Below are 13,828 nucleotides of genomic sequence, written 5' to 3'. Positions count from 1 at the left end.
CGGCTTTGCTTGTTGCTCGGCGGCTGGGGTGGGGTCGAAGCGCTCGGCAGAGATGGTGCTCAGTGCTCGGTGTTGGAGGCTCGAGGTTTTCGGACGGACTCAGAGTCGGCTGTGGTCAGGTGCTTCCAATGCATCGGCAGTTGTCAGTGCCTGGAGGTTTATGGCAGGGAGAGTTTCTCCCTTTTGCCGCCTGCTATCGGTACTATCAGGAGTCGATGGGAACTTTGAGACTTTATTTTGCCGTGCCCATGGTCTGCTCTTTATCAAATTATGGTATTGCTTTGCACTGTTGTAACTATATGTTATAATTATATGGTCTTGTCAGTGTTAGTCTTTGGTTTGTCCTGTTTTTTTTTGTGATAGCACTCTGGAGGAACATTGTATCATTTCTTAATGCATGCATTACTAAATGACAATAAACGAGGACTGAGTGTCCTCATAATCTAATCTAAAAAAAAGTCACAAGCCCCATTAAAAATAAAAATGTCAAAAAAGTAAAAATATCATTTTTTAAAAACTAAAAGTACATTTGAATTGTCAAAAACAATTAAAAACATTTTCCATCAAACGAAAATCAGAATCAGAATCAGGTTTATTATCACTGCCACGTGACGTGAAAATTTTGAACTTGGCAGCAGCAGTTCAATGCAATACATAATCTAGCACAGAGAAAAAATAATAATAAATAAAATAAAACATAATAATAATCATTAAACAAGTAAATCAGTTATGTATATTGAATAGATTAAAAAAAGTGTAAAAACAGAAATACTGTATATTAAAAAAAGTGAGGTAGTGTCCAAAGCTTCAATGTCCATTTAAGAATCGGATGGCAGAGGGGAAGAAGCTGTTCCTGAATCGCTGAGTGTGTGCCTTCAGGCTTCTGTATCTCCTACCTGATGGTAACAGTGAGAAAAGGGCCTGCCCTGGGTGCTGGAGGTCCTTAATAATGGATGCAGCCTTTCTGAGACACCGTTCCCTCAAGATGTCCTGGGTACTTTGTAGGCTAGTACTCAAGATGGAGCTGACTAAATTTACAACCTTCTGCAAGCTTCTTTCAGTCCTGTGCAGTAGCTCCTCCATACCAGACAGTGATGCAGCCTGTCAGGATGCTCTCCACGGTACAATTATATAAGTTTTTGAGTGTATTTGTTGACATGCCAAATCTCTTCAAACTGCTAATAAAGTATAGCTGCTGTCTTGCCTTCTTTATAACTACATTGATATGTTGGGACCAGGTTAGATCCTCAGAGATCATGACACCCAGGAACTTGAAGCTGCTCACTCTCTCCACTTCTGACCCCTCTATGAGGATTGGTATGTGTTCCTTCCTGAAGTCCACAATCAGCTCTTTCATCTTACTGGCGCTGAGTGCCAGGTTGGCTCAGTGTTAGCTCTTTCTCCCTCACAGGTGTTTCCTACTAGTTAAGTGTTTGTAATTTTATTTCAATTCAGTAGAATGGTGCAGATAATGACCAATTTTTTCTTTTAGAGATACAGCACAGTAACAGGCCCTTCTGGCCCAATGAGCCTGTGCACGGAATTATACCCATGTGACCGATGAACCTGCTGACGTGTACGTCGTTGGGATATGGGAGGTATCCCATGCAGTCACAGGGAGAACATACAAACTCCTCACACACAGTGGCAGGACTTGACCCTGGGGTGCTGGCGCTGTATTAGTGGTACGCCATCCACTATGTGACCAACACCACTCCTATTGAAATATTAATGAAGTTTAATTGAAGTAAATCTGTCTATCAGATGAATGCATTCAGAATATATGAACACTGACCAATTCTTGTGACTTTTTTACTTTGAAAAACATTTCAATCAATTTAATTAAATATAGTCAAAAGCTTTTCTTATCCCTTCTTGGCAACTGATTTCACCTGCACATTTCAATTGGCCAGTGGGTGAGTTCAAAGGGCTCTATAAAGAGTCCACCAGCCCAGTACAAATGGGTAGTGCCCTGATTGAAAGTTGCCAGTTATGGGCGAATGAACAAACCGATCACACAGGAGTGGCCTCTCAGCCCTTCAAGCCTGTTCTACCATATCATAGATGATTTGAACTTAAGCTCAATTCCACTTCCCAGTCTCCATGGTAAAATTCCATTCCCGGCATATTGAAAATGTGGCTACATCGCCTTTAAAACACTTCACAATTCTGCTTCCATTGCCCTTTTAGGAAGAATCATGATCCTCAGAGAGGAAAAACTCTCATCTTAAACAGCCTACCTCATATTTTTTTTTTACTATTCCTATGTCCAAAGTTACTTTTAATATTGACAATTGCTCTATGTTTAAGATAATTTGGAATTTTGACAGAATGAAAACAATACTAATGTGAACTGTCTGTAATGGAGAGGGAAAAATTTTTTCACTTTGCTGAGATGTCTGCATATTTATATTTTTTAAGTTTACTGGCAGATACATCATGGAACTACCAACCCAACGCTGCCCAACAACCCACCTATTTAACACTAGCCTAATCACAGAACTATATATATATATATATATATATATATATATATATATATATATATATATATATATATATACACACACACACACACACAAATGGTTATTATATATATCTACACACACACACACACACACACACACACGGATATTTTCTCTTAAAGTTGAATTCTCTGAGTAAATGATATTTATGAACCATCCATGAAAAAGCATCAAGTGATAATTATACATTCAATACATATACCAATTACTGATTCAGAGAATAACAACCACCTAAATGAACCTAGATTATTAAGCGAGTTTATTTTAATGCCTTAATAAGGGCACATTTAATAGCTCCAATGCAGAAAACATCCCAAAATATAGAATTAGAAGCTCTGAAATGATAACACTCAGGAATTTAAAGTTGCTGACTCTCTCCACCTCTGATCCCCTGATGAGGACTGGCTCATGGACAAAATTTGTCCTCTTGAAGATCAGCAAGGTCATCTATGCATAGAATAACAACCATCTAAATTATTAAACCCATTTTATTTTAATGCCTGAATAATGGCACAATTAAAAGCTTCAATGTGGAAAGCATTCCAAAAATTTGACAAAGAACTGTATCAAATAAAGATGAAAATGTTAAGAAACTAAACGTAGTGTTTTAGTGACAGAGAGAATATGGAGTTAGAAGCTCAGCTCTGAGAGGAGGCAGGATATTGATGTATACAGTAATTAATGAATGATCAGATACACAGTGACAGAGGGGACAGCATAATCAGAGGAAACAATATGTGTCATTAAAATCAATGACTTTAGTCCTCCCAGTGCTCATCTGTAGCCAAGTACAAACCAGTTGGAATTCGATTTTTGACAAATCAAAATTGACAAATGCCAATTAAGAGACGTGATTAGTCTGTAGAGTCACTAAGTCAATTCTCTGACTGGAGGCCTGTGACTAGTAGGGTGCCCCAGGGGTCAGTGTTAGGGGCTCTGTCATTCAATATTTATCTAAATAATTTGGATAAGAATGCACATGGTAAGATTAGCAAGTTTGCTGATTATACTAAATGAGTGTGTCAATCATGAAGCAGGTTACAATGAGAGCTTACAAAGAGAACTTGATCAGTTAGGGAGAGGGGCTGAGGAATGGCAAATAGATTTCAACTTAGATAAGTGTGAGGTGATGTATCTTGGATAGTCAAACCAGGGGTAGGGCCAGTGACAACTGTTGTGAAGCATAGGAACCCAGGAGTACAAGTGCACAGTTCACTGAAAATGGCTGTACAAATAGACAGAGTGGTGAAGGTGGCTTTTTGCATGCTGATTTTCATCAGTCAGGACTAAGAACATTATGTTGCACTTCTATATGTCATTGGTGAGGCTACACTTGGAGTATTGTGTACAATTTTGGTCACCCTGTTATAGAAAAGACATTGGCAGGCTGAAGAGGGTGCAGAAGAGATTTATGAGGATGTTGCCTGGACTAAAGTGCCTGAGTTAAAGGGAGAGATTGGCCACACTGAATCTTTTTTTTCCCAATGAAGTGCAGGAGAATGAGGGGCATCCTCATAGAAATTTATCAATCATGAGGAGTACGGATAAGGTAAATGACCTTAGTCTTTTCACCAAGGTTGGAGAGTCCAAAACTAGAGAACACGGATACAAGGTAAGAGGGGAGAGATTAAAGAGACCTGAGAGGTAACTTCTTTATGCAGAGAGTAGTGAGTACCCGGAATGAGGTGCCAAAGCAAATGGTGGAAGCAGGAACAAATGCAATATTTAGGAGGCTTTTAGGTAGGTAACTAAAATAACTGACATGCAGAGCATAAATGAAGAATACAGAGAATGACTGGATTACAGGAGTAGAAGGACAGTGTGGTAAAAGAAGTCACTAGAGATGTAAAAATGCAATCAAGAGAATTTAATTCATGAAACCCCAAACAAAGTTTAGGTATTTCTTGAAATGCATGTACATTTGATATTTAAACCCAAAATGATTCAGGATTCATTTATTTATTATCAAAGAATGTGTAAATTATACAACCTTGAGATTTGCTTACTCACAGGCAGCCACAAATTAAAAAACAGAAAAGAACCCAGCTAAAGAAAAAAAAAGAACAAAAATAAAAATAAAAGACCAACCCTTGAAGCACAAGAGAAAAAAAATAACAATCATACAAACAATTAAAGTGAACAACAGCATTCCGAACCAAAATTGAGTTCTCAGATCTAAATCCCAGAGCACCCTGGAGTAGGCCCAAAGCCTCTCTGATCAGTTCATCATATTAGCGGGGACAGGGCACAGCAGCCATATCAGTCTTCATACCCTCAGGGCTATGGAGATAACCATCATGGAGAATGAGCAAACTCTGCTCTCACCTCTGATCCTGACACCCTCTCTCTTCAGTCTGTCTAGGCCAGCACTTAAATTGTCCCAACAATGGAACAGCAAAAGGCTCCACACCTTGGAGAGAGGAGCGAAGATTGTGGCGACTGAGTGAAATCAGCTCTTGCCTCTGAATTCTGGGCCAGCATTTAAATTGTCTAAACAGCGCATTGTACCTTGCACCAGGACCCAGGCACTGCTACTATGAAAAGCTCTGGGCCTAAACCACGCTGTCCAGCGGTGCACTCCAGGCCCAGATTTTACCACCTAGCTCAAAGCCACCCTCAAGCTCTTCAAATCAGCTCGGCGCCCAAAAGCGATCTAGCCTTGCACCCAGGTCAGTTCAAAATGCATTATAATTTCTCTGCTCAGGCCCCAAATTCTTTCAGCGCCCAGAGTGACCCAACTTCGCTCCCAGGACAGTTCAATAGGCATTGTAATTTCTCTGCCTGGGATACCACAACATACTATCTCGGCTCATCCCCTGAACTCACCTCACTTTCATTCGCCCCTTCACTGTTTGCATCAATAACTTATCACAATTTCAGACTCAGAATTCAACTTTTATTAAACTTACATTCTTATGATATCTCTAAGTCCTTCAAAAGAATGTCTTTGGATCTTTTTCAGGGGCAGGTGAGTAAACCTCCTGGGAAAAAAAAAGAAAACAGCAATGTTAGTTATGTAACTGAGCAGACTGAGGAAAACAAATGTGTGAAGATATCTGGCACCTGGCATAATGCCCTCAGTCTTTGCAAGTCTCCAACATCACTTAAGGTAGCCTGGAAAGCCATAGGTGGTAACTTTGTGTCATGCACAATTTACTGTAATTATTCACCCCATTAGTTAACCCAAGCATAAGGAGGCACAGCAGTTAGTGCAATTGCTTTACAGATCATCGATCGGGGTTCGATTGCTGCCACTATTAGAAAGAAGTTTGTCCGTTCTCCCCATGACTGTGTGGGTTTCTCCGGGTGCTCCCACACTCCAAGTACGTATGGTCAGGGTTAGGCAGGCATGCCACGTTGATGCCAAACACTTGCGGCTGCCCTCAACACAAAACGATACATTTCATTGTCTATAGATGTGATAAATAAAGCTGATTTACTTTTTTTTTTAATTTTATTTTTATTTGGATAAGGAATTCACAAATATCATGTACTTTTTTCACACATATAACCTTTTCCATTTTTTTATATGTATAAAACTACAATTATTTATACATTCTTAAGTACACATTGAGGTGATATAAAAGGAAAATAAACATTTAAGTAGATAATTATGTACTGTGGTAAATCTAACCTATTAGGCTACGTAATGGAATTAGTTGTTAAGAAAAATGGTAATAATAGTTTCCATACAACCCTTCTGGACCATTTCCACTGGTCCAAAATGTTGTATATAAGCCTATGTATCAACCATTGTAGGTGCTTATATCCTAATTTGTTCATGCTTGCTCCTGCCCGCAGACATAATTATCCAATCCCTATGTACTTATTTACTTAATTTTTTCATTTTTTTATCCCTTTCCCAAATCTTTCCCTTTACTTGTGTTAATTCTCTATTTTCCAAAAGAAAACAAAAAAAAACAAACATTTAGACTAGGGATGTTGATGAGAAGAGCAGTATAAATCATTAGGAGAGTCATCTAAAGTCTGCTCGCATTGGGGTTATATATTCAATCCATTTATTCCAGATTTGATAAAATTTTTCTTTTTGAGTTCTCAGGGAGTAAGTCAACTTTTCCATTTTAAATATTTCCAAGATAATTTTGTACCAATCTTCTAATGTAGGTGGTATTGGATTTAGCCATTTTCTAGTGATTGATTTCTTACTTGCTGCTAAGAGGGCCTGCAGCAACTTTATATCTTCCTTCTGTTCAAGAAACAATACATGCCCCAAATAGAGCGTCTCAAAGTTCAGAGGTATCTGGAACCTAAGTACCTTAACTAATGTTCTATGAATACCTACCCAAAATAGACTTAATTTAGGGCAATCCCAAAAAATATGAAAATGACTTGCCTCCTTGGAGCCGCACCTTCTCCAACACATCACATTTGTATCTTTATATTTTTCCTGATATGGGGTCTTGAAGTATCTTATAATGATTTTCCAACAATGTTCTCTCCAAGTCAAAGAATTAGTCAAGGACCATTGAAAGCTGCAGATTTTCTCCCAAGCCTCCTCTGAAAGTACCAACCCCGCTTCTTTCTCCCACTTCTCTTTAATATACAGTGTATTTACATTTTTAGCATGGGAGAGTGCATTATATAATCGAGAAACTGATTTACTAGGTATTGAACTGCAAGCCGAATTCAGAATCTTGAAAAATTCTAATTCTACTGTTGATAGGTCTGTATATCTACAACTCTGGTTAACATAGTTTCGTACTTGAAGGTACCTAAAAAAGTCATTATGTTCTAGGCCATGTTTGTCCTGCAGGATTTGGAAACTTTGTAATACTCTTTTATCTATAAATGAGAGGTAGGTTGTAAGACCTTTCTTCATCCATAGCTCAAATCTTTTATCTCCTCTGTTGGGAAGGAATTCGGTATCATATGCACACCATCTAAAGAGTTTTAACATGTTATTAATTCCACATGAATTAACCACCTTCTGCTATACTTTTAATGTAAGATTTATCCAAGCGTTTTTAAATTTTTCCAACAGGGCCATCAATCCTTTGTCAGCTATTGAGGCCTGAAGAGGAAAACTGTCAACTAATCCAAATTCTATTTCCTTCCATCTAGCCTTATATTCCCTATTACACCAATATAACAGAGGGGTTATCTGTGAGGCATAAAAATAATTTCTCATAAAGCTGATTTTCAAACTATTTTAGCATATGATAAAAGCAACCAATACAAGGTGAATTACGATATATCAGGTCATCGGTTATGCCAAAATAAACTTGTGATGTCAGGATCATTCTGAAGCAATCATAAATATCATAATTTGCAGTAGTTACTTGCAGTTGCACAAATTTATGCATAAGCTGAACACGGAGAAAAAGAGATATGAAGGAAGCAACCTAGAAAAACTGACTAGCTAGGGTCTGTAAACAACTCAACTGATTGCAATAGTAAAAATATTGTATTTATACAGTATAACTTGACAATATTAGTCCCAGTAAAATCCGAACAGTTTTCCTAAGTGAAAGGTTGATTTGACTTTAGAAATAGAACAAACTTAGAATCAAGTGATTCAAGTTAAATAAAAGAATGCTATCTTCTTCTTTTGTTGAACTGAAGTTTCAATGGCACAAAATAATTCAATTATATTGCAATAAGCATTTTATTTTTAATATTTGAAAACAAATTCTATAGGAAGAGAAAGAATGCATCAGATAAACAAGAGATTAAAATCCCCATCTAATTAATGTATTTTAGCTGCCTTCTTGGTTGTTACAAAATTTTACCAAATTATTTGAAATGTTAACGCTATTGATGGCACAGTTTTACCACAACCAAAGTTCAAAAGATTCAGAGTTTGTTTATTATTAAAGTCTGTCCATAGAAAACATCTCTGAGATCCATCCTCCTGCAGGTAGCCATGAAACAAAGAAACATCATGGAGCCGTTCAAAGAAAATATCAAACACACAATGCATGAAAGAAAGAATTGCGCAAACGATGAAAAGTGGGTGAATAACATATAGAATATCAAACCAGGAGTCCAGGGGCATTCCGTTTAGTTGTTACTTACTGCCCATTACGCCACTGGCATTTAGGGCAGCAATGAAGGTCCATATAGAAGGCTTCTTCATTGCTGTTTCTGAAACAATTGTTCTTTGACCAGTCAGGGTTGTTATCCCTGAGTTGAACCCTCAAATCTGGAGGACTGGTGGACCACTCTTAGCATGGCCTCTACCCTTTGACCTGTTTGTCATGGGTGACCCTACCAAGAGCCAAAGCACAAGGTCTTGACTTCAGCTAACATAGCTCTCCGGGTCATTCGAGGCATGCAAGCCTTCAAACCCCACAACAAGGTTGTGGTCCTCTTGGAGATCAGTTTAGTTCAACTCAATTCAGTGTCGCATCACTAGCCAACTGCAGGCCACAGAACCACCATCTCAAAGAGCTGGCAAATTAGGCTTAATCCAGACCTTGAGTAATAATCGTGTGAAGCTTGCATGTTCTTCCCGTGACTATCTGTGTTTCCCCTAGGCAATCTGGTAAACCTCCAATTCTAAAGATGTATCGGTTGGTATGTCAATTCAGCTGCACAAGTTGCTCCAAACACAGATGAGTATCTGCATTCTGGGAGAAAGGGCAATGCAAGAGGAAGAAGTGAGATCAGTGTAGCTGGGTGCTTGATAGTTGCTGCTGATCTGATGGGCTGACAGACCGGTTGCCATGTCTCTAGTCCAAGACTAAACAGCTGCCAGTACTTCTTTTTCAAAAATCTGGGCACGATATTTAATTCCCAAATCTGCAGCAATAATTTCTCTGGATCTATAATTGAACCTGTTCATTCACGTTTATGCCCCGTCACGGTTTATGCCCTGCCTATTCACATCATTCACATGGCCAAGTGGTTAAGGCATTGGACTACAGATCTGAAGGTCGTGAATTTGAGCCCCAGCCAAGGTAGCGTGTTGTGTCCTTGAGCAAGGCACTGAACCACACAGTGCTCTGCGACGACACTGGTGCCAAGCTGTATCGGCCCTTGCCCTTCCCTTGGACAACATTGGTGTCGTGGAGAGGGGAGACTTGCAGCATGGGCAACTGCCAGTCTTCCATACAACCTTGCCCAGGCCCGCGCCCCAGAGAGTGAAGACTTTCTAGGCGCAGATCCATGGTCTCGCAAGACTAATGGATGCCTTAAATTCCTATCTTTCAACACTTGTCTAGCATGCCATGTTCCTCCAGTTCCTTTCCTGCATCACCCATCTAACTGGGACAACTCTCTGGATTCATTTCCCTTCATCCTGTTATCCCAGAGGATCGCCTGCAATGACATCTTTTCCCTTTCCTGTACCATTACCTTTAAAGCCAACTCTTTGTGTACATCCCTTCCCCCCACCACTATTTTTAATGGACATACCATGGTTGATGGCATCAATTGAAAACACAGATTGAACATGAAGCAAACGATAAACTGCTGGAAGAAAGCAGATGGAATAAGGTGGGAGAGGGATAGGAAGGGCGAACCAAGACAGAAGAAATCCAGGAAGATAGGCAAGTGGGTGAAAGGCAGATGGAATGAGGTGGGAGAGGGTGAAGAGTTTTGGTAATGAGAGGGGGAAGGAAGGGATAGAAAAGGTGAACAAAGAGAGAGAGAACCAGGCTGAACTGGTAGGAGTGGGATAGAAACATGGGGAAGTGGGTTACCTGAATCTGGAAAAGTAAAAGTTCATGCCATTGGGCTGTAGATGGAATATCAGGTCCTGTTCTTCAAGTTTTTGTTTTGTTTCACCGTGGCAATAGAGAAGGCCAAGGTCAGGTAGGTTGATGTAGGAATGGAAAGGGAAGATGAAATGACATACAACCAGACGTGTCTATCTATGTCTTGGTTCCAGCTGTGGTGACCTGTCAACTGTGACTGTTATTTCAATAATGGCAATTCCAATTCACTTCAAAGCAAAGTACTACAGATACTGGAAATGTGAAAGATGGAATTGCAGGAACTACTCAGCAGGTCAGACAAGACCACTGGAGGGAGTCATGAAAGAAACATTCCCAGTGGATGACTTTGTGAACTGGAAAAAACTGGGGAAGGATTTGAAATGAAATGTTTTAATTTGCAGAAAGATAGGGAAGGGGCAGCGGGAATAAAACAGAATATCTGCAACCTGGCGGGGATGAGGAGTCTGAATAACCTGCAAGGTGGTGCTACCTACTGAGTCAATGATCAGAGTGCGTTTACAGGAGGTGCACATAGGAGAAAATATCTGCAATGTCAAATAGTTGAAAAGAGGAGAGGAAGTATACAAACTGAATATTGGAAATGTAAAATGCTATCTGATCCAGTCAGTGTTTCAAGCATTTTCTATTTTAGTTTCAGATTTCCAGCATCTGCAGCTTTATTGATTCTTCTTAAAATCTCCCTGTTCTATTAAGACCATACACCATAAGACATAGTAGCAGAATTAGGCTCCGCCAATCATGGCTGATCCTTTTTTACCCTCCTCAACCCCAGTCTCCGGCCCTCTCCCCATAACCTTGATGTCGTGGCCAATCAACAACCTATTAATCTCTGCCTTAAGTACACCCAACAACCTATTAATCTCTGCCTTAAGTACACCCAACAACCTGGTCTCCACAGTTGCCTGTGGTTGCAAATTCCACAAACTCACCACCCCCTGGCTAAAGAAATTTCTCCACATCTCTGTTTTAAATGGATGCTCCTCTATCCTGAGGCTGTGCCCTCTTGTCCTAGACCCCCGACCATGGAAAACATCCTTTCCACATCTACTCTGTCTAGGCCTTTCAACATTTGAAAGGATTCAATAATATCTCCCCATCATTCTAAATTCCAGTGAGTACAGACCCAGAACCATCAAACATTCCTCATATGACAAGTCTTTCATTCTTAGAACCATCTTTGTGAACCTCCTCTGAATCCTCTCAAATGCCAGCACATCTTTTCTTAGATAAGGAGCCGAAAACTTTTCACAATACTCAAGGTGAGGCCTTACCAGCGCCTTATAAAGCCTCAGCATCACATCCCTGCTCTTATATTCTAGACCCCTTGAAATTAATGCTAACATTGCATTTGCCTTCCTCATTACTGACTCAACCTGCAAGTTAACCTTCAGGGTGTTCTGCACAAGGACTTCCAAGTCCCTTTGCATCTCAGAGTTTTGGATTTCCTTCCTGTTTAGAAAATAGTCTGCACATTTATTTCTTCTACCAAAGTGCATGACCCTGCATTTTCCAAAATTGTATTTCATTTGCCACTTTCTTGCCCATTCTCCTAATCTGCCTAAGTCCTTCTGCAGCCTTCCTGTTTCCTCAACACTACGGTCCCTCCACCAATCTTCATATCATCTACAAACTTGGCAACAAAGTTATCTGTTCCATCATCTAAGTCATTTATGTGCAGCATAAAAAGAACAGTCCCAACACAGACCCCTGTGGAACACCACTGGTCATGGATCCTTTTATTCCCACTCGCCGTCTCCTACCAATCAGCTAATGCTCCAACCATGCCAGTAACTTTCCTGTAATACCATGGGCTCTTAACTTGGTAAGCAGCCTCATGTGTGGCACCTTGTCAAAGGCCTTCTGAAAATCGAAATATACAACATCCACTGCATCCCTTTTATCTATCCTACTTGTAATCTCCTCAGAGAATTCCAACAGGTTCATCAGACAAGGGTTTCCCTTAAGGAAACCATGATGACTTTGTCGTATCTTGTCCAAAATTCACTGCTCGAAATAGAGTCGTAGAACGCTACAGCACAGAAACAAGTCCTATGGCTCATCTAGTCCATGCCAAACTATTATTTTGTCTAGTTGCATCAACCACATTCACCACCCTCTGGCTTAAGAAATTTCTCCTGTTCTCTTTTCTAAATGGACGTCCCTCTAATTTTGAGCTGTGCCCTCTGGTCCTAGTCATCCCCACCATAGGAAACATCTTCTGCACAACCACTCTATCTCGATCTTTTAATATTCGATAGTCTTCAGTGAGAACTCCCCTCCCCCTTTCTTCTAAACTCCAGCAAGGCCCAGAGCCATCAAACACTCCTTATGTAAATGTTTTACTCAGATTATTACCGAGTAAAGTTCTGCAGTGATGGGAGCGCCAGCTCTTTTTGCTTTTTGTGCATTGTTTCCGATCCTTAGTCATTATCAATTGCTCGTGTCCCTCAGGGAAGCAAGTATGTTTGTAGCTTGATGAAATTTGGTGGAAAACATCTGATAAAGATAAAAAGGTACAGGGTTTTTCCTGAATAAAAGCATCAGAGATGTTGACTGCTATTTTATGGATAACTAGGCAGATGCTGATGCTATTCCATATTCTAGGGAGACACAAGAACCTCGGGGAATTGAGGGACTTGATGACCACTCACAACTAACATCAGGAAGTGCAAAGTTGGTTGGGTTTCATAAATGACAACACTCTAACTGCAATTAACACTGTAAGCAGGAATAAAATTAATATACAGCATATCTGCTGATATCTTTTATAACATATAACCATATAACAATTACAGCACGGAAACAGGCCATCTCAGCCCTTCTAGTCCGTGCCGAACTCTTACCCTATCCTAGTCCCACCGACCTGCACTCAGCCCATAACCCTCCATTCCTTTCCTGTCCATATAGCTATCCAATTTGACTTTAAACGACAACATAGAACCTGCCTCAACCACTTCTGCTGGAAGCTCATTCCACACAGCTACCACTCTCCGAGTAAAGTTCCCCCTCATCTTACTCCTAAACTTTTGTCCTCTAATTCTCAACCCATGTCCTCTTGTTTGAATCTTCCCCACTCTCAATGGAAAAAGTCTAACCACTTATCATATATGGTAAGACTTATATAATGTAATGTATATGTTAGTGGCAAAAGGAGAGTGAGGGATAAAATTGGTCCCTTGGAGAATCAGAGTGGCCGGCTATGTGCGGAGCCAAAAGAGATGGGGGAGATTTTGAACAATTTCTTTTCTTCGGTATTCACTAAAGAAAAGGATATTGAATTGTGTAAGATAAGGGAAACAAGTAGGGTAGTTATGGAAAGTATGACAATTAAAGAAGAGGAAGTACTGGCACTTTTAAGGAATATAAAAGTGGATAAGTCTCTGGGTCCGAACAAGATATTCCCTAGGACTAAAGATATATATCTAACCACTTATCAATAACAGCTTATCTCTTGATATCTTTTGTAACAGCTTTATCTACTGATATCTTTTATAAACCCACTGATTCTCACTGCTACCTGGACTATACCTCTTCCTACCGTTACTTGTAAAACGGCTATCCCCTTCTCTTAATTTCTTCATCCCCACTGCATATGCTCTTAGG

At 39.9% G+C, this 13,828-nt stretch overlaps 1 protein-coding gene across 1 annotated transcript in view; it reads right to left on the bottom strand.

Moving 5' to 3' along the window:
* The window catches only part of LOC140201992 (lutropin-choriogonadotropic hormone receptor-like), a 76,291-nt gene extending 63,658 nt beyond the window's left edge, over positions 1-12,633 (bottom strand). The window contains exons 1-2 of the mRNA XM_072266859.1: positions 12,581-12,633; positions 5,435-5,506 (exon numbers count right to left, since the gene is read on the bottom strand). Of these exons, the coding sequence (XP_072122960.1) occupies positions 5,435-5,506; positions 12,581-12,633 (125 nt within the window). The remainder of the gene's footprint in view (positions 1-5,434; positions 5,507-12,580) is intronic.
* Between the last annotated feature and the right edge of the window lie 1,195 nt (positions 12,634-13,828).

The sequence above is a fragment of the Mobula birostris genome, chromosome 8 (genome assembly GCF_030028105.1).
Source record: "Mobula birostris isolate sMobBir1 chromosome 8, sMobBir1.hap1, whole genome shotgun sequence".
In the NCBI taxonomy this organism is placed as follows: Eukaryota; Metazoa; Chordata; class Chondrichthyes; order Myliobatiformes; family Myliobatidae; genus Mobula; species Mobula birostris.
This window is presented reverse-complemented; position numbering and strand designations above follow the sequence as displayed.